At 40.1% G+C, this 26514-nt stretch overlaps 1 protein-coding gene across 4 annotated transcripts in view; it reads right to left on the bottom strand.

Moving 5' to 3' along the window:
• SCHIP1 (schwannomin interacting protein 1) overlaps positions 1–25163 on the bottom strand; it is a 110628-nt gene extending 85465 nt beyond the window's left edge. Inside the window, exons 1-2 of one of the 4 annotated variants that reach the window (XM_067545105.1) lie at positions 24994–25163; positions 24006–24674 (exon numbers count right to left, since the gene is read on the bottom strand). In XM_067545105.1, the coding sequence (XP_067401206.1) occupies positions 24006–24656 (651 nt within the window). In that variant the 5' untranslated portion in view covers positions 24657–24674; positions 24994–25163. Of the gene's footprint in view, positions 1–12862; positions 13333–24005; positions 24818–24993 lie in introns of those variants that run through there. The other 3 variants (XM_067545282.1, XM_067545193.1, XM_067545420.1) reach the window with 3 other exon arrangements.
• Between the last annotated feature and the right edge of the window lie 1351 nt (positions 25164–26514).

A 26514-nucleotide genomic window follows, 5' to 3' on the forward strand; every position in this document is an offset into this window, starting at 1 on the left:
TTCACTCAAGGTTAGTTGGATTATTAACCTCAAATGTCTTAACACTAAACCAGAGGTTCTCAATCAGGGGTATGCGTAACTCTGGGGGTATGCAGAGGTCTTCCAGGGAGGTACATCAATTCATCTAAATATTGGCTCAATTTTACATCAGACTACATAAAAGTCAATATAAACTAAAATTTCATACAAGAACTTGTTTATACTGCTCTATATACTATGCACTGAAATGTAAGTACAATATTTGTATTCCACTTGATTTATTTTATGATTATATGGTAAAAATGAGACAGTGAACAATTTTTCAGTAATAGTGTGATGTGACACTTACAATTTTAGGTCTGATTTTGTAAGCAAGTAGTTTTTAAGTGAAGTGAAATGGGGGGAGGGGAGGGAAGAAGAGAAGGATAGGCAAGACAAATTAGACTCCTGAGAAGAGTACAGTCACCTGGAAAGGTTGAGTCTCTCTCTTTTAAACAAACAAATGAAAACTATCTTTGACTACTAGTCATCACCTCCAGGGGGAAAATCCTGGCCCCATTCAAACCTTCATTGACCTGAATGAAACCAGGATTTTGGCCCAGATGCCTAGGACATTTCAATGGAATTTTCTATTTTGTCTAGTCCAGTTCATTATAAATCAAGACACAAATAGTTACCTTAAAATACAGAATAATAAACAAAATATATTTATGGTTAACTTAAATATAATTCCATTTTTCCCCTAAGGAAAAATACTTGTCTCAAAACCAAACGCTTGTATAATATTAGTTAAATATTTGTAAACATACTATACATATATATGTAGAACTATTACTACCATGGTAATATTGAGACCTTATTTTACTTTTCTAGTTTCTGATGGAACCTTCACAAAATAAATATAGCAATCATGCAGAGAGTCCTGAGTGTCAAACAGGACTGCAAACTTCAGTACAGTAAATGCGTGATTCCTTTAAGTGATACTGAAAAAAATAAAAATTAATCTCCTGACAAAAAACATTTTTCCAAAAGGTTTTAAAAATAGAAGGATACAGATTACCAGGTCCCTAATCTCTGCACTGCACCTGCCATTGATTTACAATCATGGATGTTCCCCTGATTTCCTACTCCCTTTCACTTCTATAGATCCCCAAAAAGTTGGGAAAGTTTCCTGAGACTTGGCGTGAAATCCTATCTCTACTGAAGTCAATAGCAAAACTCCCTTTGACTTCAGTGGAACCAAAATTTCACTCCATTTTCATAATTTAATTTTGCTTCACCAAGACTCATCTCTCCTTGCTCTTTTTCTGCTTTTTTTATCAAGCAAGAAAGACTGACATTCTGCTTAATTAAAAGGTCTGTTGTTCCCCCCCACACACACCTTGTAGCCTCTATCTCAGGGAGGATCAAAACCCTGTTGTGCATACAAACATGTTGTTTTCCATGGCCACTAAGAGTAGGACAAGCAGTAACCAGCTTAATCTGCAGCAAGGGAGATTTAGGTTAGATATTAGGACAAGCTTTCTAATGAAGAATAGTTAAGTACTAGAACAGGTTATTAAGGGACACTGTGGAAACCCTGTAATTGGAGATTTTTAAGAACAGGTCAGAAAAACAACTGTCAGGGATGGTCTAGGTATATTTAATACAGCCTCAGTGTGGGGGGAGCAGAGGTGAAGGTGAGGTGGACTAAATGAACTCTTGAAGTCCCTTCCAACCCTACATATCTATGCTTCTATAATAGGACATGGCCCATGCCCTAAAGACCACAAATAGACAAGATGAGCATTATTCTATTAATAACAATCCCCTCCCCACTTGTAAATCCTTTCCTCCCCATACAGATTATTGAAACTAATCAGACTTTTTGAAAAGCTAGAAAGTGAACAGTGTACCCCCTCTCCTCCACCCAAAAAAAATTGCTTTCTTTTAATTCACTGACAGAAGTGAGGCCTAAAACTCAACTTGATGCCATTTCTTCATCTGCCTATAATGCAATGACTTCTGAAGCCCATGTCCAATCAATTCCACAATGTCAGGGAATGTTCTAGGCATCAATGGTGAGATGCCAATTGATTCTGGTGACAATGAGAAAACCAGAAAAACCTAATTCCACAGTTTCCAGGCAGAGGTGACAGAGGTAACTCAGCTAATCTCTTCTCTCCATTTCATTTGCATATTCAATCTCATTTGTTGAACGGAGGCAGCAAATAAAACTGCAAATCAGGACTGAGATGATAGAAATCTTGGGGAGGGGGAACGAACGGTTTCAGGACTGGATTAACAGGGGCTACTTCAGATCAGGAGTCATACTGGCTGAGTAAGAGTGAGGCTGGAGATCTGCTCTGTGGCTCCCTCCACACTATGCTTGGCTCAAGCAATATCATTTATCTCTGCCAATTCTGCCTGAAGCACCAAATGGGCACTGTCAAGGGAAGAGATGACCAAAGCAGGCAGTAGGGTTAGGACTACTGGAGGAAATGAGTGATGACCAATTTAGTTACCTCTGATGTCACAGTACTGCTCAGGCCCCTCTGTACGACGCACCGAATGGGCACTGTCAAGAGGAAATTGTTGAATTGAAATGATGAAACAAAGAGAAGACAGTTTAACAATAACATTTAAGTTTAGTGGCAGTGTTCTGTAAAACTCCTCCAGATTCACTCACCTGTCAGCTCAGCCTACATAAGCAACAAAGTGCACAACCCTCTCGTGTTCTTCAACTGAATACCTTTAGAAAACCACACCTGATCAACTCCAGAATGTCAGGAAATGTTCTAGGTATCATCAATGGGCAGAATTCTATTGATTTTAGTGAAAACCAGAAAAACCTGATTTCCACTAAAACCATGCCTGCAGAGTGCTCATTTGGTCATGCACAATACCAGACTCTGCAGCAGAATTTAAGTGGTTAAGAAGGCTTGATAGCCTTACTATTGCTAAGCCTAATTACACATAACACAGAAATTTGCATTTTGTGCTAATATTCCTCTCCATGATTAATTACAGCATTACTGAGATTATAAATCTTGCCCCATCCTTCAAACTAAGCCAAAAATGATTATGTAGTCTTGTTGTAATAGCTGGCTTTCCAGTATTGTTAGAGGTGATCCACAAAGGGAAAATAATTGTTTGTGCTCTTTTTTGCTTCTGTGTAAAGAACTGAACTTTATTCCTGTTTTTCAAGAATATCAAGATTCATCTTCCCTGATTCTAACGGAAGATAAGATAACAGGAGTGGGAGTTCTCAGCCTTAATTTGAAGAGATGGGAAGCCTGAATCTAACAAAAAGATTTTCTGCCAAATATATAATCAGGAGCTGGAGTCAAATAAATGCTGGCAATCAAACAAAAAACCAACTCAATCCAGTTTTATATAGTCAGATTAAAAACCACCAACCCCATCCTTGTCAACTGCTCAGATTTAAATCTTTTATGATGTCATAAGTGTATTACTTTTCCAGCTATCCATGGGGTCCTCTAGCAAAAACAGGTTAGTCAAGATCTGATATTTCTAATGTAAAACCAAACAAGGAAAAAAGGAAAAAAACAAAAAAACAAAAACAAAAAAAACCCAGGTCTTCCTCACACATCATAAATGGGGGAAAGGGGAGAGAGAGGAGGCAAAAATGGTTCCCCTCATTTGCAAGTCACTTTTAACAGAACTCTCTTTTCAACATTGAACCTGAAAAACAACAACATAAAAGAAAAAGGAAACTATTTTGAATAAGAATCTACGCTAGAATATTTATTGAATATTAAGGTCACATCCAATATAAAAATGATTAAAAAGATGAAAAATGACTCAGTGGGTAAAGTTTTTGTAATTGATAAGAACAGTTTGATGTAAAATTACTACATGGCAAGGAAACTCTACAGTACAAATACATGCACCATAGTGATGGCTATGTAAGAAACAAATAAGTAATACTGATTTTCCCCAAGTCCCACTTTAATAAATTCATTATAAGAGTTACATTAAATAAAAATTTAAGATTAAATTTTTAACAACTTACTAAAAGCATTTCTATTCTCTGTGGACCATATGCACTACCACTGAAGCAAGCTTTTGTATGCATAAAGAATTAAGCATCTTAACAGTTTTCTTTATTCACTATTGCTAATTACTAGTTAAAAGACATCTAGGTCTCCTTTCCATCCCTCTCCTTTGAACCTTAGACAGTTTCTACTTTATACGAATGTGCATGTTTTTAACTTTTAAAATACTTGGTTACGTGTTCCTTGTAGAGTAATTTTTTCATTCAAAGGAGCGCTGTAGGGCATCCAACAAGAAGCCAAAATGGTTGTGTTGACAAGATTTATTACCTCCAAGACCCATACATACCATGTCACTCTCAAATGCCTCCATCATTTGATATTAAAAAACAAAAAGAAAGTATAAAATGACAAACCACTAGAAAAGTAGGAAACTCTCAGAACAGTAGGAATACTCCAGTATTTTCAAACTTGAGGTCCATTTCTCATACTCACGGGAAAATAATTTTTGTACGTCATGATCTAATATATTGAAATGAAAGAAGATCAAAGCACACTAGGAAACTTTTAGTGCACAGCAGCAGGGTCCAAATCAGTGGATGTCACCTATTTACCTTTGTGGGCCACATAGGCACATCTCTGTGTTATATGGGCTGCATCCACAGAATATATATACACTACCTGTATGGCCCTGAGGATGTCACATGGGCCACAGCTATGTGCTGACTGGACTCCGAGTTGAGAACCACTGGTCCAAATGGACAATTAATGGACTGCAAGCTAGTGCAGGATAGATTTTCTCCCCAGCTTGCTGTGGACTAACTGTTCATGCAGACAAGCCCACACACTAAATTATATGAAGATCAATGTTCAAAACCTTTTAACACCATTAACAGGATACTTCAACCACACTCAAAGATACTACTGCATCATGTAGCTGATGTCTATACTGCTGCTACATTTGTCTAGAATGACCTAATCATAAGAGTGTCCACGTATCCATAGTAACTCCATCTACAGGCACAAGTGTCAGGAAACACAAAGATATTCATGCAATCTGATCAGTTTAAGTAAGCATTTGTTTTCTAAAAGAATACAGCTATACTGAGCAATGAGCATGAACTAGAAGAGTCAGATTTTCTTTCAACTACATTTACAGAGTAATTATTTTCATACACTGAACTGGGATTTTATAGTGTCATAAAATTGTGACTTTTTTCCCCCAACACTCCACAAAATATCAGATTTTCAGCAAAACCACATTTCTTACAAAAAACTGTCTGCCATTACCAAATTTAGAGAGTTTGAAATGTTTGCTCCACATTTTTATAAACAAGACCCTTTGAGGTGTTTGTAATTAAAAATTGAAATGTAAGGTATTTCTAATATTGCCCTGCAAGCAACTTCCATTTAATTTAAATTTTGAATTAAAGATTTTTTTAAATCTTATTTTTTGACTTCTGCATGTGAGAATATTTTAATTTTTGAAGGCAAGAACTAATATAGTCTTCAGAGACCATACTTGTTAATCAGCAGGAAAATCCTTGTTTTGTTATTTAAATCCTCTACTTGGCAACAAACTATCCTTTAGTCAAATTAAAACAGGTTATTTTTATAGTATAATGCGTGTCTGGCTTGACTTCATTTTACTACTATACCTGGAAATTTTACATCTAAACACACACATTTTTTTCCTCAACCAAAAAGATGATAATTCTGAAGGGATTTATTTACAGCCATTTTATCACATTTCAGCATTTACCACAGATTAGGCCTCAGATTGTGTCACTACTTAATTCTCCAATTTCTCCATGATCAAAATTTAATCACTGCGCAGTTATAGGGAAGAGAATGAAAAATTCCAATTCAAGGTAACGTGACTTTAAAATGAAAAACCTAATACATTTCTGTGGTGCAGTAACTGTTTTTTATTTTAAAATTACCAAATTAAAAAATATATAATAGAAATTAAAATTACTCAGTAAGTTTCTTTTAAATACAGCAACTTTTATAGATGCAGTAAGCATAAGATACTAAAGCTTATTGAGTGTCTCAATTAAAACCTCTGTGATCCATCCGTGCCAAGGGTAGCCACCTGAAAATGCCAAGGTCAGGGCAGGCTGCAAAAGAAAAGCAGATTCTCCCAACGCTGGTGGGTGACACTGAAGTCAGACTTCCCAACCAGCCACAAACAATGCTTCTGATTCTCCACACTGGTTATCAAGAAGCTAAAACAAAAATATATACAGCCCCCTTTCTGCATTTCAATCTCTGGCTCCCAATAAGCCACTAGGTCCAGTAAAAAGATACATTATTTAAAACTCCATGCTCTTTACCAGAAAGGTTCTTCTGGCCCCAAAGGGTCAGCCACATTACCAGATCAGTAGAAGTTTGGATCTTACCCAAATACCGTGCTGCCAGCCAATGCTTTAATAACTAAAACTAAAGGTTTATTATAAAAGGCAAGAAACAAACGATAAGAGAAATGTTAAATGATTAAAGCAATCACATACATACAAATGATTGGAAAGTCCATATATATATCAGGTTTCCATTAGAATTGGGGAGCTTGCAGGCTTGTATAGTCCCTATGGTGTACATCCAGTACCTAGATCAGTCTCAGTCCTTTGAGTCACAGCTTCAGTTGTAGATGAATTGATCCAGAGGTAGATGAAGACTGACAAGACAAAATGGATGTGGTGCAGCTGCCTTTTATGTTCTTTGGCCTTTGCCAGGTTGCTTGTGGAAATTTCCACAAATAAGATGGAGTCCATGGTCACATGAATAAGTCTTGGTGACTCATCAGGTGTAGCCCCAGCTTCTCTCCCCAGGGCCCATTGTACCTGTGAGTTTCCTTAATGGGCCATTAAGCAGCTTATTGCTGCTGCCATCCTGACTGGGAGTTGCCCAGAAACACAGCACAAGTTGAAATACAGTTATATCAAACATATACATAACTTCCAATATAAATATGACACATACACAAACAATATCATCATCCTTAGCAAACTATAACCTTTCTAACTGTACCTGACATGGCCTATTTCATATGAATTATTGTAATTTTGAAATATTGATGTTAAATAGTATCATAAATGCCCCCCCCCCCAATCCAGCCAGCATCACAACATCTACTTGTCCGAGAAGTCCCATTTATTTAAATGGGATTACTCATAGGGGATCTGAAAACTCAAGGTATTTTGTACTTTAGAAACCTTATTAACTCTTAAGAAGGGCTTTATTATCATAGAGCAAAATGGTCTGGCTCAAATTTGGGTCTTTACTTGGTAGCCTGCAATGGATATGAAAGGGATAGTTCGTTTTTACCTTCTATACTGTCTTTGTTTTTGCAGGGGAAGAGGTAAAATTTCAAGTGCTTCCCCCAAACAAGGATAGACATTCAGAAGATACTTCAGGTGAGAGGTAAACACTCCCATTTTTCTTCATTCTAGGATTTAACTACAAAGTTAGATTTAAGACTGGAGGGGGAAGGAAGAATCAATACTGCTGATGGAGTTTCTGAAATAACTAGCGGTCTCTGCAATCTCAGCTGACAAACATTAAATGATTCCATTGTAACAAACTATTCTTCTAATGATGTGGTATTCTGATTCACTGCTTACTTTTATCATGTTAACAAGAGCTGAAATGTTATACATGGGAAGTTCATTATTTTATTAAACTGAAGGGGAAAAAAGAGTTGCTATATATTTTATATGCAGGTACTCTCTCACACATATACACAGAAGACAATGACTCAGGAGAAGAATAATTTAAAATTTGTAGCCCAGAGGAAACAAAATTTATTGCCTTGTTTTCTATCAACAAGAAAAATTTTATAAAAAAACCTTCTGTTGCGAATACCACTGTTGCACCAGTGGTGGGAATTTTTTGTAAAATCATCTTAGACATGACTGATAGACGATCTATATGAGGCTTCCCTTAAGGGCAAAGTTTACACTAGAAAACTGTGCCCATTTTCCAGCAACAGTAGAGTTACAGTAGAGAAGGCAATGACACCATCATTAGTGTTCACAGGCCTCCGGAAGAAAATGAAATTCTCTAGCGTAAATAAGGCCAACGAGTAGAATATATTTCATGGATAACAGATGAGCAGCACTTACCCTCTCTCAGGAGAAACTCAGACTGATGCCTTTATGGCCCACCCTTCATAGATATACAAAATGAACTGTGGAACAGTATGGTGCTGAATTTGCCAGTAAAAAGTCTCTTAGCAGATGTTATTTATATTATCGCATTATTATGGGCCAATCAATATTTATACATTCATTCAAAAAACAGGCAGTAGCTCTCAAACTCCTTGAGCCTGGGACCCTCCCACCTCTTTAACCAATATTTCCCAAAATTTTAGGACCCTCTTGATCAAATTTTTTATTAATTCAAATCAAGGTGGGGTTCTTTACTTGGTTCACTCTACTAACCCCTACCTACAGCAGTCCTCACTAATTACTGTCTATTTTAAGTAGTATATTTACTGAGGAAATTCTTAAAAGCAGCTAAGGTGCAGAATAAGATAACTTACCCAAGCTCATCTGAACGTTTCCTTTCTCTGAGTAATAAGGTTGACAAATCCATTGCTCTGCATACTTCAGCTTGCTTACAGAACCAGAGCTGTCAATCACTGGCAATCCCTAAGAATTCCCTGCCCCATTAGAGTTAACTACAGGTGCAAAAACTTCCAGAATAATTACATCCTACTTTCCTAAGAGATTGTATTAAACTTTTAAACTTTTAAATTAAACTTGGGAGAAAAACAAACAAGTTTCTCCTATTGCGCAGCATGGGGACAATTTTCCCTCATGAAATAAGCCTGAATCTCTGAATGTCAATTTCCATTTCTGACTCTGAATTACCCCTTTGTTTCCAGGGTGGGTTGGATGTGTGGACCTTATTATTTGAAGAAAGGAATTTTTCTAAGTTCCAATGCATTTTTGTTTCTCATTATACAGAGGTCCACAAGTCTGTTACACTGAGATTTCCATCAAGATGTGCTTCCAGGGTAAAGCAGGATCATCCTTTAAATATGGATATCCAAAACAAGGCAAGTTATATCTTGTATTCCCTTTATTAGAGTACTATGGCAGGAAAATGATTTCTGCAGAAAAATGGAACTGGCTGAAGACCAATCTGTAGAATTTGGTGAATTGATGGCCACATGGCCTTCTAACTTCTCTCAACATGACACTATAGGACTTCTCTGCCCATTAGATTTCCAGTGCTTCTGAAGAATGGACTATGATATCTGAGAGATAGAAGAGCATTTCTTGACTCCTGTGATAAAAAGTTAAGTTTACTAAGGAATGAATGTTATGACAGTTGTGAGGATGACCTGTCTGAATAAAAAGTATAATAGTGGGTTTCAGAGAAAGCTCTGAACTTCAAAAACGCACCTGATAGGAAATAGTGGCTAATGGGAAGAGTACTTTAATAGACTGAAAGTATACTGAAACTTTCAGCACTACTCCAACTGAACGCTTGCAGAAAGGACCAGAACCAAGTTCTGAACTTGTGGGACTGAATCATGGGAGCACTTAATATCAGAATTTGTAGAAAATTTAATGATCCTGAATAGGCTGAGAACATTATAGCGCTGAAAGACTGGACCTTTTAGCCTGGATACTTCCCTCTCGGAGGAACACACGACATGTAACAGATAAACCATAGACTTTGCACCAGCTGGTAGAACTAAATTCTATTAGCTGGCTTCTTTCTAGAACCCACGAGAGTGGTAATCACCTAATCCAAATTTTGAACTTGTCTTGTCCTGGGATGGAGAATTCATCTTTGGGTAGAGGCATCAGGAGGTTCAATGCTAGGTTCATCAGTCTTGAGAACCACAGTTCCTTAAGCCAGAACAGTTTAAACAGTATCATTACTGCACTCTCCTTCCTATCTTTGTATCATCCTGAAGAGCAGTGAAAAGTTCTCTCATACGGACCATTTGAATCTTCATTTCCCCTGGAAGCCACAGCCTGGAATGTCAGTAGGAAAGCCCTGGGAGGCCTATTCGCTGGGGGGAGACAACTGAGCCTGAAAGCCCACACAACTCTCTCTGCTGTTGGCAGTGTCCAAAACCCACCTCCACCTCTCACTTCCTGACCTGAGGCAAAGCAGAGAGGGAGGAGGCAACTGAGCTCTGCAGTCAAGGACATGCCAGGGGTTCCAAGGACTCGCTACTAAAAAGCCTACCAATTTGTCTGGCTCTTGATCCACTGGGTTCTGGAACAGGTGGGGCAGCAGCAGAAGCTCTGAGGATCTGAGGGGTTTGCAGTGGTCCCAGCATTTTTATATCTTTTGCCAGCTTTTCTAATCCTACTTGCCTCCTTTTCTGCCCTTTCTGCATGGGAGGCAGACCAAAGCAAACCCACCCTACTGCAGTGCCTGCATCTTGCCCAGCACAGCCAGCCTCTCCTAGTCCTGCCTGGCTCTTATCGTGGAAGGGCATATTGAATGGGGTCCCGCAGGGATCAGTTCTGGAACTGGTTCTCTTCAATATCTTCATCAAGGATTTAGATAAAGGCACAGAGAATACACTTATAAAGTTTGTGGATGACACCAACCTGGGAGAATTTGCAAGTGATTTGGCGGATAGGATTAAAATTCAAAATGACAACAAATTGGAGAAATGGCCTTAAGTAAATAGGATGAAATTCAAGTACAAATGCAAAGTACTACACTTAGGACAGAACAATCAACTGCAAACATCATTCTGAGATGTATTAGCAGGACATGAGAAGTAATTCTTCCTCTCTACTCTGTGCTGATTAGGCCTCAACTGAAGTATTGTGTCCAGTTCTGGGTGCCACATTTCAGGAAAGATGTGGACAAATTGGAGAAAGTCCAGAAAAGAGCAACAAAAATGATTAAAGGTCTAAAAAACATGACTTATGAGGAAAGGTTGAAAAAACTGGATTTGTTTAGTCTGGAGTAGAGAAGACTAAAGGGGAACATGATAACAGTTTTCAAGTACGTAAAAGGTTGTTACAAGGAGGAGGGAGAAAAATTCTCGTTAATTTTTGAGGACAGAACAAGACGCAATGGCTTAAATTGCAGCAAAGGAGGTTTAGGTTGGATATTAGGAAAAACTTCCTAACTGTCATGGTAGTTAAGTACTGGAATAATTCTCAGTCAGTGGAGATTTTTAAGAGCAGGTTGGACAGATACCAGTCAGGGGTGGTCTCGATACTGCTTGGTCCTGCCTTGAGTACGGGGGACTGGACTAGAAGATCTATGACCAGTCCTATGATTCTATGATAAAACTGGCAGGAACTTCAGGGGGCAAGGCATTCCATTGCTGCCAGTGACCAGCAGATCTGGTCTCCAAGCACACAGAAATACCCATTGTAACAGCTCTGTGGCCCATCTCTTGATGAATCAATGTTTTTATTCCTCAATGTTTCACACACCAAAAAAATTACAACAGCATTTTTGCTGAGAGTTTTTGCAATTAGAAGAAAAAGAAACTGAGAAATAAAGACATCTGTCTGGCTAAGAAAACTAATACATACATTTTTTGACCCCGTTTCTAGCCAAACTTTGAAAATAATCACTATGAGTATTGCTCTTTATTTTTTCCAACTAGCAGAAACAGATCACCAGAAGCATCATGAATTTAAATCAGTTTTGTAGTAGGAAGAGAAACAAAATCTTCGTTCTTGCTGCTGCCACTCTAACCTATACTGTATTTGTTAAGCTTTTCAGAGTTTTACTAATACCACTTAACAAAGAATCTGTCTGTCTGAGGAACTGTATAACTGCCCTAAGACCCGTTGGTATGGCAGCAGTGATTGACTTGTTCTGGAGTTGATGACTGTCCTATGATATAAGTCTGGAGGCTTGAAGAGGGCAGGGCCTTCTCCACTGAAGGCCTATGACTCAGGCATGCTTGCTTTCCTTCTGGATATATTCCAGAGTAAATCTGTACCATCTTTTGGGCTGAGGCTTTTTTTAAGTGGTATTTGGAGGGAGGCAGCTATTCCTTGGTTAATACAATTTGAAGAAGATAATGAATTCATGTTTTGGCCCTTTTTTATTATCTTCTCTCTAATTACACTTGGGCCATATTCCTTTTTATTTGCAATATTTATCGTATTGTATTAAAGACCCAGAGGACTTTGGGCATGGAGAGACATATTTATTATTGACAAGCTTTGTCAGCAGCAGTTAACTCATTTGCTCTGGGCATGTGATTAGATTCTATATTCTAATTTTCTATAATGCCAGGTGTTATATACCCCATATTATTTTGCTGAAAGGTAGAAACTTACTATTTCACTTTCATACCAAATCTTTCACTTCTACACTAAAAGTAATGATTTTTATACAGCACGTGTCTATTATGAGTATTAAAATCCCTGACCCTTTCATTTATTGCAGCTTTCATGTGCCAGATGCATAAAAACATTACTACTATCATCTCAAGTATATATTTTTGCTTCCTACTGTGTCCCAACAAAAAGATATTTGCTTACATCTAAGTTTGAAAGAAACATTGAAATGTTTCCCCTCTCACCCCCAAAGATACTAGACTACAAAATACCTTGGTTTCAAAAATTACAAAGTATATTTTTGAAGTAAGCTTTTGCCTGACACAAAATTAATAAATACAGTCTGCTTTGGGGAAATGAACTGTTAGATTTGTTTTTAGAATGCAGGATTTTAGTATGCTGCTAGTTTCTATATCAAGTGCAAATACTTGAACTGAGTTACTTTTCCCCCTAATCATTTCAACTACAAGAATAGCTGATTCCCTACCACAAACAAGAATATTAAAAAGACATTTATTGTTAGCTGAACTCACATAAAGTCTGTATAAATAATCAATTAATTTTAACCATCTCTACATACTGTATGAAATGTTCACTTACCCAACGATTATGAAGTGCAGCCAACTTATTTGTATCCATAATTTATGTGTTGAGTACTCATATATAGAACAGCCATTTATCAAAACGTTTGGCTATTCCACCTGCTTAGCTCTTTCCTTAAGGAAAGCCTTCATAGTGACAAGAGAAAGTAAACTTTGAGCTGAACTGAATAACTATAGTGATCTTGCTGAACTACTTTTAGAAAAAACATCCTTTGATCTATGGAATTCAAAATGCTCTTCAAGAAACTTTACATTGTGTATTAGAGCATTTTCTTAGCTAAATGACAATGCACTTTTTGGTCAAATCATTAATATCTTGCCAGCCTCATCTAACCTTTGAGCTGGGTGGAATGTGGCCAAAGTACAGTGACACTTTGCCACATTATGTTGTGAATGAATCAATGATGTATCACCCATTACATTACAACAGTTATTACAACCAACTACATCAGGAAAAAAAGCCATGCAAAGCAAGTAACCTATTATTTGGTTAAAGACATAATATTTTCTCGGGCTAATGAAAATATTCATTTTTGTTGTCAATTAAGACAGAAAACAAATACTGACTGTACCTTGTGAAGCTCTCTTGTCAAAATAATCATTTTCACTGCTCATTAAATCAACTTTTGAATAGTTAAATGATTTATTTCATTACATTTAATTAATTTAATTAAATGATAACCCCTATTATAAAAGTGATCAGATGGAAGGAGGTCATTCAATATTCATCCTTTTGTGCTCCTGAATTGCAGGGGCAATACAGGCAGAAAGAAGTTACAGCTCAATATTTTAAGCCAGACATTCATTTTCAAAATGAATTTGTCTACTGGTAAGGGTGGAGGAAAAAGCATGTTTATGTTACGGTTCCCCGGACAAAAACTGACAAATGCACACTTTATAAGCATGAAAGAATCCAGCGTGTTGTTCCCATGCTCATAAACTTAAATGCTCCTCCCGCAAAGCAGTGAGCAAATAAACCACTAATGGTAGAACAACTCAAACTCCCAGTGAGCAGAATAGAGACAAATATTCTTCTTGTTTAGAGTCAAAGATCTTCCACTATATGTGTGCACAAGTCAAGTTTTATTATATGCATAATGTGGATAACCTGCCCAGATTAAATGGAAGCTTTCCCCCCCTTGCAGTAACATTGTGTTTTGTAACTGAGCTAGGCTGACTGCACTATCTGATAGCCTGACTGTACACTACAGTATGAAGTCACCCTGTTTCATCCTTTCACACATTCCAAGGCACATGCCCAATTATTCCCTTATTTTCTCCTGGCAATCTTGTATGTGTGCATGCGCTCCTCTGTGCACTCCCTAAATCTCCTTTCCAAGCCAGTCTGCCTCTCCTTAAAACGCACTTCTTCCCCAAGGCCAATAAAACTTGAGTTTAAATACTTTGTTTTAAGGATTTAATCCTGTATTTTAGATCTACATTATAAATGCACCTGAAGGTCTCAGTGTCCAAAAAGAGCAAACAATCAATCAATCAATCAACGCCAAAACAAAATCCTGTAACCCTCAAGATGCCCACAGAACTAACCTGCCAAAAGTAAGCAAATATTTGTATTGGTATAGATCTAGTCCTCTTTTCTTCTACCTCATCCTCTTTGTTTTCACTCTGAATGGGATCCCTAAAGCCTTCTGGAGAAATAAAGAGCATTCTGCAAGTTTATGTAAGTTAAAGAAGATCATGAGAACTACATGACTCAGAAGATTGATTGCGGGATATAGAAAATTTCACCTTCCGATTGTTATTTAAGCAGTCAAGAGATAAAGAAGGAAGAGCCTCTCATGGATCACTGGTTAAAAGAAGGAAACAAAGGGTAGGAATAAATGGTTAGTTTTCACAGAAGAAAGCGGTAAATAGCAGGGGTCCCCCAAAGATCTGTACTTGGACCAGTGCTGTTCAACATATTCAGAAATGATGTGGATGAAGAGGTAAACAGTGAGGTGGCAAAGTTTACAGATGACACAAAATTACCCCAGATAGTTAAGTCCAAAGCAGACTGTGAAGACTTACAAAGGGATCTCACAAAACTGGGTGACTGGGCATCAAAATGGCAGATGAAATGCAATGTTGATAAATGCAAAGTAATGCACACTGGAAAACATAATCCCAGCTACACATACAAAATGATGGAGTTAGCTGTTACAACTCCAGAAAGAGACCTTGGAGTCACTGTGGATAGTTCTCTGAAAACATCCGCTCAATGTGCAGTATAAGTCAAAAAAGCTAATAATGTTAAGAACCATTAGGGAAGGGATAGATAATAAGACAGAAAATATACTGCTACTATATTAGTCCATGGTACGTGCACACGTTGAATACTGCGTGCAGTTCCGGTCATCAGTATCAGAAAAAGACATTAACATTGCAAAAAAAGTACAGATTAAGGGTATGGAATAGCTTCCATATGAGGAGAGATTAAAAAGACTGGGACTGTTCAGCTTGGAAAAGAGACGACTAAGGGGACAATATGATAGAGGTCTATAAAATCATGAATGGTGTGGAGAAAGTAAGTGTTATTCTGTATTCACATAACACAAGAACCAGGAATTACCCAATGAAATTAAGCAGGTTTAAAACAAACATAAGGAAGTACTTCTTCACAATGCACAGTCAACCTGTGGAACTCAATGCTGGGGGTGTTGCATAGGCCAAAGGATAACTAGTTTAAAAAACCAATTAGATAAGTTCATGGAGGATAGGTTCACCAATGGCTACTAGCCAAGATGGTTAGGGATGTAACCCCATGCTCTGGGTGTCCCTAAGTCTCTTGACTGCCAGATGCTGGGACAGGACAATAGGGGATGGATCACATGAGTATTGCCCTGTTGTGTTTATTCCCTTTGAAGAATCTGGCATTGGCCATTGTCAGAAGACAGGATACTGTACTAGATGGACTGGTCTAACCCACTGTGGCCATTCTTACCTTATGTTTAAATTCTGCTAAATTACGTAGTAACCAAATTGTTACTATCTGAAGATTACTTAATGGTCTGTGTGGAGTTAGCTGGTGTGTTTCAGTTTAGTTCATAGCAAACAAATATGTACAACACAAAAAGCTATATAAAACATGCTTCTTTACAATGCACATAGACAGAGTTTAAGGGCTGAGTGGATAAAAAGAGACAGGAAACTACCTCAGATCTGCATTGAGGAACAGTCCCAGTGGCTGAAAGAATAAGCTTGTATTACCACTGCCCACTGTAAACCTGGTCCATGGACACCAGAATTCAGTTATAATGCCTTCAATCCAGCAATTGTCACAAGCACTAGAATCACTTTTTAAAAGTCATCTGCTAAGTCAATTTACTAGTGTTTTCAGGATTTTAGAGGCTAGGAAATACATACATTATCATTTTCTGAAAATACACTTTTGATTGTAGTTATTGTCCACAGAGACATGAAAAGAATGGTATTAAGCCCATTAATGCCATTTTTGTAAGAACCATTACTAAGGCTGCAAATAGAGGGGGACTATTTCCTATTCACAAAAGAAGGCCGTATTACAACAGATACTAAATACCATAAATCATGTAATGACACGTTTATTATTATTTCTAATGCAGCTATGACTCAACAATTGAACAGAGAGTAAAGAAGAAATATTGGCAGCAGACTTTCAGCATCTGGATGGTGAGATTAGTCCAAATAAGCTTTCAAGAAGTGTTCTAAGCATTAAGTACCTTCTGAAAAGATGTAATTTCTTCTTTATCAGATGAAGGTCTAAGATGCTAAAGAGGTGTCTAAAGAAACCTATCAATCCATAGCATGATGTATGCAAGTTAGACTTGGTATACAGAAGGACAGTCTCTCTGCAATATGTGATTAATGCTGTAGTTAGAAGAGCTGCCCCCAAAAGAAACAAATAAATGTTACGAGCATGTAAAGTTAACTCTTTCACACACATCCACAACCTAGCAAAATGTTATGAAAAACTTGAGACAGCGTAACTTCCAAGTCATTCAGTAGTAGCTGATGAAATTATTCAAGACATTGCACAAGTCTGAGGGAGATGAAAGTTTTAAAGTAATTTAAATTGCTTGATTGATATTTATTATTCTTTAAAAAGTTAAATCACACTAAAGTCTTGCAATTGCACAATGCAATATAGGTCACCACTTATGGATGTTTCCTTATGATAAAGTCAGTTAATCTTGCATTGGACAGACAGCAAACATCTGATCTCCCTTTTCAAGAGAACTGGTGACAATATTGCTGAATTGACACAGCACTTGTTAAAAGCTAGATTTTAAAAGGCAGAATAGAAGTGAACAGTATTTTCATGTAGTTAATTCACACTGCTGCAAACATTGAAGGCATTGCAAAAATGGTGGCTATAAAACCATTCTTTCCCCTAAGAGAAACATTTGGTCATTCACCTGTTAAATAATCAGATATTTGGTGGAATGTGTTTTATAGAAGATCTTTGTGACTAGTAAGTGTTTGCAAAACCAATGAGTATGGCAGCTACTGGAGACATTTAGTTCGCAGCAAGCTACTGTAACTTAAACAGCAGCCATTATTTCCATGTAGTTAACACCCAATTCTGTAGTTCCCTCAGCTCTATCTCTGTTCCTTCCAGCTACTAGTGCAGGCTGCCAAATGCCACAAAACACCCTACTTTCTTGTTACTGAATACCTCAAAGACTTTATTTAGATCAGTTGTCCAAAATTCTTGAAGTCATCCTTGGCCCTAACCTCATATTTACATCCCACATCTTCCTTTCTTGTAAATCTTTCTACAACATTCTCAGAATCCATTCCCACTTTGAGACTCAGCTGAAATCCTTATTTATACTTTATGCAAGTCCCATTTCAATTATTGAAATTCCCTCTTATGTTCCTAAATTCTTAAGGGAAACTCTAAGGGATCCAAAAAGTCCCAGAAATACTCCCTTGCTTCAGGAAGTAGGACCCCACCACTTGTATCCTCATAACTCAGTGACTGGTAAGAAGACACATGTCCACCTCAGAGCTGCTAGTTCAAATCCAGCCAACATCAGAATAGTGCATGTGTATAAGCATATGGTCTGACTGAAGTTATATGATATTGCTCCCTTGGAGAATGATGGAGCCTTATTTTAAAGCCCCTTCGACAATCATCAGCACACAAAATGCAGTCAGCACAGTTTTAAACTAGTGTTTGCACTAGTAATTTGTCCTATAATTTCCCACTGCTGCTACTACTTGTTCAAGTCTACCAGTGGTCTCTCTTATAAACGAGACAGAAGAGACAGCAAGCATTTTAACAACTGTGTTCAGAACAAGTTTAGACACAAGGCTGGATGTTAGAAGTCCAGTACTGCCTACGAGCCCCAGTAATAGACTAGGATCCCATTGGGCTAGATACGATACAAACAGAACAAAAAGATTATCTTTGCTCCACAGAGTTTACAATCTCAGATGTCTAACAAAAGACAAACAGAAGGATAAAACAGACAGGGGGAGCACAAGGAAACAATGATGCATGAGTTCTTCCACTGTTGCTGCTACAGGGAGAAGCAACAATGGGAAATTTCAGGGTGGTGGTGATGAGTTAACGTAGATAAGGGCAAAGCGTCCAGTGTTGATAGGAAATTTTTGTTCAAATAACTATTAGCAGAAATCATGCCATAGACTAACCTCCTAAAGCATAGCTTTAGCATAGTTCTAAACATAACTGTATTTTTTTTGCATTAGTGCAAGATACAGATACAAGCTGTATTACAGTAGTGTCTAGCCAGAGCTGTTCTTAAAACTAGTTTAAAATACATGAGTATTAAAGTGAACAGGACCACTAGTTCAGAGCTGATGACTAATTTGAGATTGCACAAACAAAACTCAAAGAGGAAGATCACCTATTATAAACTGGAGTATTTGGGAGACTAAGGACCTGAAATATTGACTACATTAAACAATTAGATAAAGTGAATCTACCACTCATCCAGTACTGAGATCATAAGCCAGCCAAAGTATTTAACTAATACTAAAGTGTTAGTTCTTGGAAAGTGCTAAAGAGAATTTTAAAATAAATACTAATTCCAAAAGAACTCTTAATTTCCCCAATTTGTAATCAGGCTTGTGCTGGCTGTTCTTTTGATAATATCATATAGAATCTGCAGGGAAGACACATTAATATCCACTTTTAGAAGTAATACTGTCAGTAAAAACTAATACCTCCACACACATGCCTGTTACCAACACTATTTTAAGATTACTACAACTAGAATAATTTTTTAAATCTTATTTGTCTTTTTGCATTTCACTTAACTTTGGCAATCAAAATAAACTAAACAGTTTCACTTTTCAGTCATTTTCAAATCAGTTTCAATCCGTAATTCTCATTTTCAAAGAAAATTTGTGAGTTTTCAGCAATGCGAGGAATATTTATATATTTTTTAAAAGCCCGCACAAACCCCAGGAAAAAATAATGAAAACGTGTCTACTTCTATCTGGGTTTACAAAACTCTCTTAAGGGAGTGAGTCACCTAAAATTAGCTGACAATGCCTTAACAGCTAACCCCAGAAGTCAAATGAGGCATCCTACTCTATAAGACTTCAGATTTTACTTAATATTATTATACCTGAAGTTCCTGTCACAGGTTTCAGTAAGTAATCTAGAATTAATTCTGCAATATTTATAGGAGTTTCATTTAAAAAAAAGGTATTCTTGTGTTTATGGCACTGGACTCAGGAAACCTGGATTCAATTTGCAGTTTTTCCACATGCTTCCTGTATGACTGACCAAGTAACTTGATCTCGCTGTCTAAATTCCTCACCTGCAGCAGCAGCCCTGCCTAAAAAGAAGAATCTGCAGCTGTCTCAAATTGCAACAGACTAATAAGATGAAGAGCAAATAGGGGTACTTGGGCTCTGCTATGCCTGCTTCCCCATCCTCTGAGAAAACCTAGGAAAATTTGGCAGGAACTCCCCCACTTAAGCTTGGACAGATGAGGACACGAAGTATCTTTGATTCTCCTCCTCTGGCTTCTCAGTCCAAAAGAGCCTGAGACAGCCAAGAAGAGGTGTACATCTCTAATATCAGGCTGGATGATGGAGAAAAAGGATTGTTCACGTCCAACATGGGGAGGCTAGAGAGAACCCTCAACATCCACAAAACAGCAGGGGAAAAAGCACATGGGCTCCCAGCCTCAAAGGGTATGTCTACCCTGCAATTAGACACCCATGGCTGGCCTCTGCCAGCTGACTCAGCTCATGAGACTGTTTAATTGCACTGTAGATGTTCCACCTCCCACATCGCATGGTCCTAGAGTCCAGGCTCCAACGTGAGCCAAAATGTATTCTACAGCACAGTTAAACAGCCCCTTAACCATAGCCCTGTAAACCCAAGTCAGCTGGCATGGGCCAGCCACGGGTTTTTAACTGCAGTGTAGATATAGCCCAAGACGACAGAGAAAACCCTCCCTGAAGATGGAATACAGCTGAGTGAATGGATGTTAGAGAGACTATTACCACAGGAGAGCACAGCAAAATTTATTCAACTGCCCATGATAGCAGAGATCCCCCACTTCCCCACTATTTACTCACCCTGACCATCTCTATTATAAAATGTGAGGATCTGTAAACACGAGTCTGTCTACACTTCAAGCAGTCTAATGCAGTGTACAGTCCTAAAATATGCCCATAGGGCACAGATGCTAATTAGAAGGAACAGATCCAGGACTGAGACAAGAGAAATGAGATTCTTGCAGTAGTTCAGTGGTTTTGACTGATTCACAGAACTGATGCACACAAACCAAATAAATACATAAACAGAAATATACGAGGAAAAAGACAAAGGCGGCCACAACAAGCAACACAAACTGTTATTTAAGGGTGCTGGAAAATTGCTGAGGGAAAATTGGTTACAATTATCAAGAATTCTTCCTAGTATCTCACATACTGTAAAACAGATACATTTATAAAAATGGGAAATGCTAACTGTGGCTTTAAGCTGACAGGCAGCTCAGCAATACCTAAGAGAGAAGATGTGTATGTGCTCTGTCTCTGCAGATGCAAGCCCACTCTCATTAGCCTGATCCGATCTACTGGAGTGCTCTGTGTCTATGTGGGACAGTACTGTGGAACAACAGCAATTCTGTAGCACAGATTAGGCTTCCATGGAATCTCTTGCAGATTGATCTATGTTTGTAGCAGCTGAACAAAGAGGAAATATGTACTCATCTTCCTGGCTTGAGGCAAGGTGCTACAATTACTATAGGAGATATGGATTAATATATAAAAGAACTAATGGCAAGGGTAAAGGGACACAAGAAACCCCAGTCTACTCCCAGCACAGGTAGTGTAGAGGGAGGATTCTGGTTTGGAGAAAGGGTAGCCAAAGCACTCAGACTTGACAAAGGGGGAGAGTAGGCCCAAGAGAGGTAATGTTTGGTTAGAATTTTTAATGCATTGGCTCCAATTAGGACTTTTTCTTAAATTTAAGTCCTAGATTTATTGTAAATGGCAATGATCCAAAAACCTTTGAGGGTAACACCTCATTTAGGCGAGCACACAACTAGAAGGGAAGAGTTCCTACATCTGCTGCTGTTGCTTAGTTAGAGGTGGTTTTCTGTAAACCTGAGTGACCAAGAGTATATCAGTTTACGTTGCTGAGATTATCCTCATAACAATAAAGGAGAGAAACCGCTTTAAAAAAAAAAAAGCTTAGTTTCTGCATAAGTCACTATCAATTACGAGACCAACTAAAAAGTATGGGATCAGTGATTTTATTCATGTCATTTCCCAAACCCTCTACATGCTGCTGTTATTAGCTCATCCTTAGTTCCAAGTCTGGTCTTTTTAAAATGCATTGCATGGTAGCGGTCATGCTACCAGACTGGCCTAATTACAATATCCAATAACCACAAGATTTTTCTACAATAATTTGTAATGTTCAAGGAATGATTCATTCAAAGTCATCTCAAAACACAGACAATCAGTATCATATGAAGCATAGATGCCTGACTAGAAGGCCAGTGCTGCAAGGTAGTCAGCATCCTCTCTTCAGCTGATGTAAGTAAGAAACGAGGGTGCTGAGCATCTTAGAAAATCAAGCCCTAGGTAAGTGAATTTATAAGCTGGAGGTTAATGGAGGATACCAGTTTTATTGTTCGTGACAAAGCAGTGTTTTGTAATGTACTTTTAGAGAAAATATTAGGGGATTTCATCCCTTCTTTTAATTTACATGTTATAAAAAAAGATTCTTAATGAATGGGATTTCGTATATCCCTGGACAGAGTGCTGTATACCCAACCCACCACTGACACGTGCTTATTAGAGTGTAAATATGTGCTAGTTTCTTTTTCTTCCTTAAAGATTCCAAAATTATTACTTCATATAGTAAATCATATAATATGACATTTCACAATAGACTATTTGTGCTTTTAAGTCATTATTGTATATGAAGTAGTTTTCAACTTGACTGTGGCTCTTAAATCTCTGCAGTACTGGGTTCCAGTTCTGGCTCAGGTTACAAGTGAGAACATGTTTTATGTTTTCATCCTAGCTGTTGGGGGACTTTGTTCAGCTCTCACACAAAGATAAATAAATGAAATAAACGGCCATTATTTTGTGTGATAGTCTCTGCTCAGGAATAGCTCAGGACTGAAATATCATTATTCTGGCCTGTTAGGAGTGTAGTTCATAGGCAGAGCTGTACAGGGAAGCCTGAACAGCACTTGCTCTCACTCTAGCCAATGCCATTTAATCTCTCAAGGCATAGGCACCTAAATCCACATACACACACACACACAAAGACAACTTTCACAGGTCATATAAAATCTTCATCAAGGCTATGAATGTATTGAATGGATATCAAGTATTTAAAATAAAGTGACTTCAAGCATCTCTTACTGCTGAAACTAAAAGCCATTGTATTATTTTGTTACAGTTGCAACAACCACAGAATGAATACAAGCAAAATTTTGTTCTTTGCCTTCATACTTTCTAAAAGGTGCTCCAAATAAAATATAGACATTAAGACCGTTACCAGGAGGAGATTTTTTTTTTAAACAATGTAATAACTTTGTGTCTAACAATGATAATTTCTGGTTGCTGCTTAAAGGGCATATTTACTGAATGCTGATGAAAAGAATAGCTATGAAAATCTGCTGTACAGCAGTGATTAAAGGAAACATTTGAAACACATAGTGGATGTCTGACAACCAGGTTCTGCTAAAATAAAATAAACATCCCCTCCTCTCTTTTAGTAGAAGCAATACCAATTACACTGAGAAAGGCTGTTACTTGTCCTCATGTTCTAAAGTCAAAGTGCAGGCATCCAATTTCAAGTAGCCTGAGGCCCTGCATACTCAAACCACACCCCAAGGCAAGGTATCAAATGAAAAGCATACTGTAATGTTGTCACATACTTTAGCTTGGTTAAAGTATGCAATCCTTGTTGGCTAAGGTACATATTTAAATGCTTGCATTGTTGCTATACCTCAGAAAATAAAACAGCCAGGGAAACACCCTTCAAAAAGGATACCCAGCCTTTTCACTGGGCCAGATCAGTATTGGGAAGTGTATTAGATGGCCTAAGACTCCTGCTTATGTTTATTTCATCCCCCCCACCTCCTAATGCCACCCACACTGTCTGGCTTTCCTGTACCCAGCCAGGTGTCTTTCTGATAAGAAACAGGAAGTGCCTCTGAGCCCCACCAAAATCTCAACATTCACAATACATGATAAATGGTCACTGAGTCAGGGACTTGATGTGTTCACACACCCTAGCTCCCCAATCCTCCTCAGGCCAGGGCAGGTCAGAGTCTAGACTCTAGCCATTTCTTCCATAGCTGAACAAATGAGACAGGCTGCAGAAAGACAGAAATTCTTTGCAGATCTGCAAGAGAGGGGGCAGATCTGGATTCAAACACAATGAAGCTTCGTAATAGCAACAATGGAACCGGAATTGCCTCCTAAGGTTAGAAAGGTGAAAAACCTGTCACAATTAAAGGGCGACCGCGATTGCCCTTTACCCCGTTACCATCTATGGCAATGCTCCCTATGGTCTAGGCGAGGGACGTGACTCACTGCCTAGTAACATGTCTTGTCTCCACAAGTAATTCCGTTCACACTGACTCTCCCTCCCCCCCTCGCTCCCTCCCCAAAGCCACAGACCTTGCAAATAACGGGGACCAACTTACTGAGGTGTAGTTTGTTTTCTGGCTCTGGTTCCGTACCTCCTGTTCCTGAAATTGTAACCCTGCCAGGTGTTTCTCCAAAGCCTCCCAGTCCATAGTCGGGAGCTGGGGCTCCTGCTCTCTCAGCCAAGTTCCTCCGGCGGAGCTGTCCAGGGGGTGCACGGGGGCGACACCCCCTCCACCGCGGAGCCTCCCCACAGCAGGCTGGGCTTTGCGCCCGCCCGCCCCTCCGTGCCCCGTCCTGCGGCCGGAGGCCACCAGGTTGCCGTTGTGCCTGAGGTGGTGGGGCGGGCGCGGCTGGTGGGGCGCGGGGTTGCCGTTGGGGGCGGGGGGCGGCATGGTGCTGGAGGCGCTGCTGCTGCCGCTGCTCCTCACATCCTCCGGCTCCTCCGCTGAACTCCGGCGCCTGGCAGCTTCTGCACGGCAGCGGTCACCGGCGGCGGTGCGCAGCCCGTCCTCCTCCCACTCGGCAGCCCCCTTCCTGCCGTAGCCCAGGTAATCCTCCTCCGAGTCCGAGTCCTCCGAGTCCCCCAGGGCCGCCAAGTCCAGGCTGCTCGGGGAGGGGGAGGATTTGCACTCGGAGCAAGGGGTGACTTTGCTGGAGCTGGACTCCGAGCTGGAGCGGCTGCTGCAAGCGTCGCTTCCTAAATCCATCCCATCCTCTCGGTAATCCTGACGGGGAGAGAAGGAAACACGCAGCGGGTTAGAGAACAGGAACCAGCCGCCTCCTGTCTGGCCGTCGGCGCGGGAAGCGCATCGCCTCCAGGCACGAGAAGCCCAGCGCAGCCACGGAGGTGCCTCTCCCCTGACTCGCGCGGGGGGAGGCGGGGGGCTCTAGCGACCCGCCCCCAGGCCAGGGGCTTCCCTAGTCTCCCAAAGTTTCCTGCCACCTCCCCCGCGCTCCGGCCGCAGGGAGCAGCTGCGCCCGCCGCGCGCCCACTGTGGGGGCGCGGGTCTCCGGGTCCCCCCGCGCCCGGGCACTGGCGCTCACCCCCGCGGCGGGAGGGGCAGACGCCTTCGTTAGGGCTCCATGGTGTGGTCAGGAGGCGGCTGGCTCCATGGCCCGGCAGCAGCTGTCTCCGCTGCCGGGCCGGCTGCTCCTTCAGCCTCCCCCTCCCCAAGTGCTCCAGCAACTTCCTGCCCCCCTCCCGCGCCCAGCTGCTGGGAGCCTGAGACCCGCCGGCAGCGCAGCAAAACGGGAGGGGTGGGAGCGGAGGGAGTTCGGCAGGCAGCCGTGGCACGAAGTCCAGTCCCCACGCTGCCGGCGTAAGAACTGAGGAGCAAGGGGAAGCTGGTGCTCACACCGCCCCCTGCGGCACAGCCGAGGAGATCCTGGGAAGACGCAGAGCGGCAGCCAATGCAGGGACCAGGGAGGGAGAGACCCTGTTGCTGTTTCTCTTTTTTACTGCCCCTCCCGAGCCAAAGCCCGCCAAGGATGCACCCTCTCCCCTCTCGCAGTGGGCGCACAAGAGCCTGGCAGGACAACAATAGAATCTCAAGCTGCACTCAGTTAATGCAGGGTCACAAATCTCCTTCCCCCCCCCCCCCCCCTTTTTTTTTTTTGGAAGAAGAAACACATTCTGAACCTATGAACTTTGGATCAGTTTCTCATAAATGGACTGCTAGCTGGCAGGCTTCCAGCCACCACTTCATCCCTCATACATGTGCTTTCTTTTTCAGGCCCTCCAGCATACACAGTATGAACTGCCTCCAGCAATGAAATTAAGTCCATTATTACAAAAGCAAAGCCGCACAAAAATTGATTGGAGCAAATGAGGAATCAGGCCATATATTACCAGTATCTACATGAACCATCCAGTGCAAGTAGCTCAGCACACTTCAGAATCATCCCTCTGTCTCAGATGTAGATTGTTTTGGTGCAATTAGTGCCTGATACTTATACAGCAGCATGTCATATGGAAACACAAAAGCTGCAAGTTAGTGCACCTACATAAACAGTGTCACATTGTCTTTAACTGTCTTGACTTTTTAACTAAGGCCTAGTCTACATTAGAAAGTTTTGTCGACAAAGGTCACCTTTTGTCGACAAAACTGCCCTGTTTTGTTGACAAAATGAAACCACATTGACGAGAGGCATAGAGATTTTTGTGGCAAACTTTTAGCAACAAATAATCAGTGTAGACACCGCTATATGTTTTTGTTGCAGTAATCAGCCTCCGGAAATGTCCCACAATGCCACTCTGTGGCCACTCTGTGACCACTCTGGACATCTGTTTGCCGTCCACCACTCTGTAGCCACTCCCCCCCCTCCCCCCATTTTAAATCACGGTAAGTTTGAAATATTTATTCCACTTCCTGCTTGGTCAACGTGAAGAGCTTGCATCTCATTTTCCCAGTTGACCATGCCAGCTCCATGTAGCAAATGCTCTCCTGCTTGGAGCACACCAGAGCTTCTGGAACTGATCAGCATTTGGGGGGAGTCTGGTGTACAGTCCCAGCTCTGCTCCAGCTAAAGGAAATTTGATACCTTCAGCCAGATTTCTCGTGCCAA

Source organism: Emydura macquarii, unplaced genomic scaffold (genome assembly GCF_026122565.2).
Source record: "Emydura macquarii macquarii isolate MOO-44397 ecotype Brisbane River unplaced genomic scaffold, CSIRO-AGI_Emac_v2 contig_18, whole genome shotgun sequence".
Classification (NCBI taxonomy): Eukaryota; Metazoa; Chordata; order Testudines; family Chelidae; genus Emydura; species Emydura macquarii.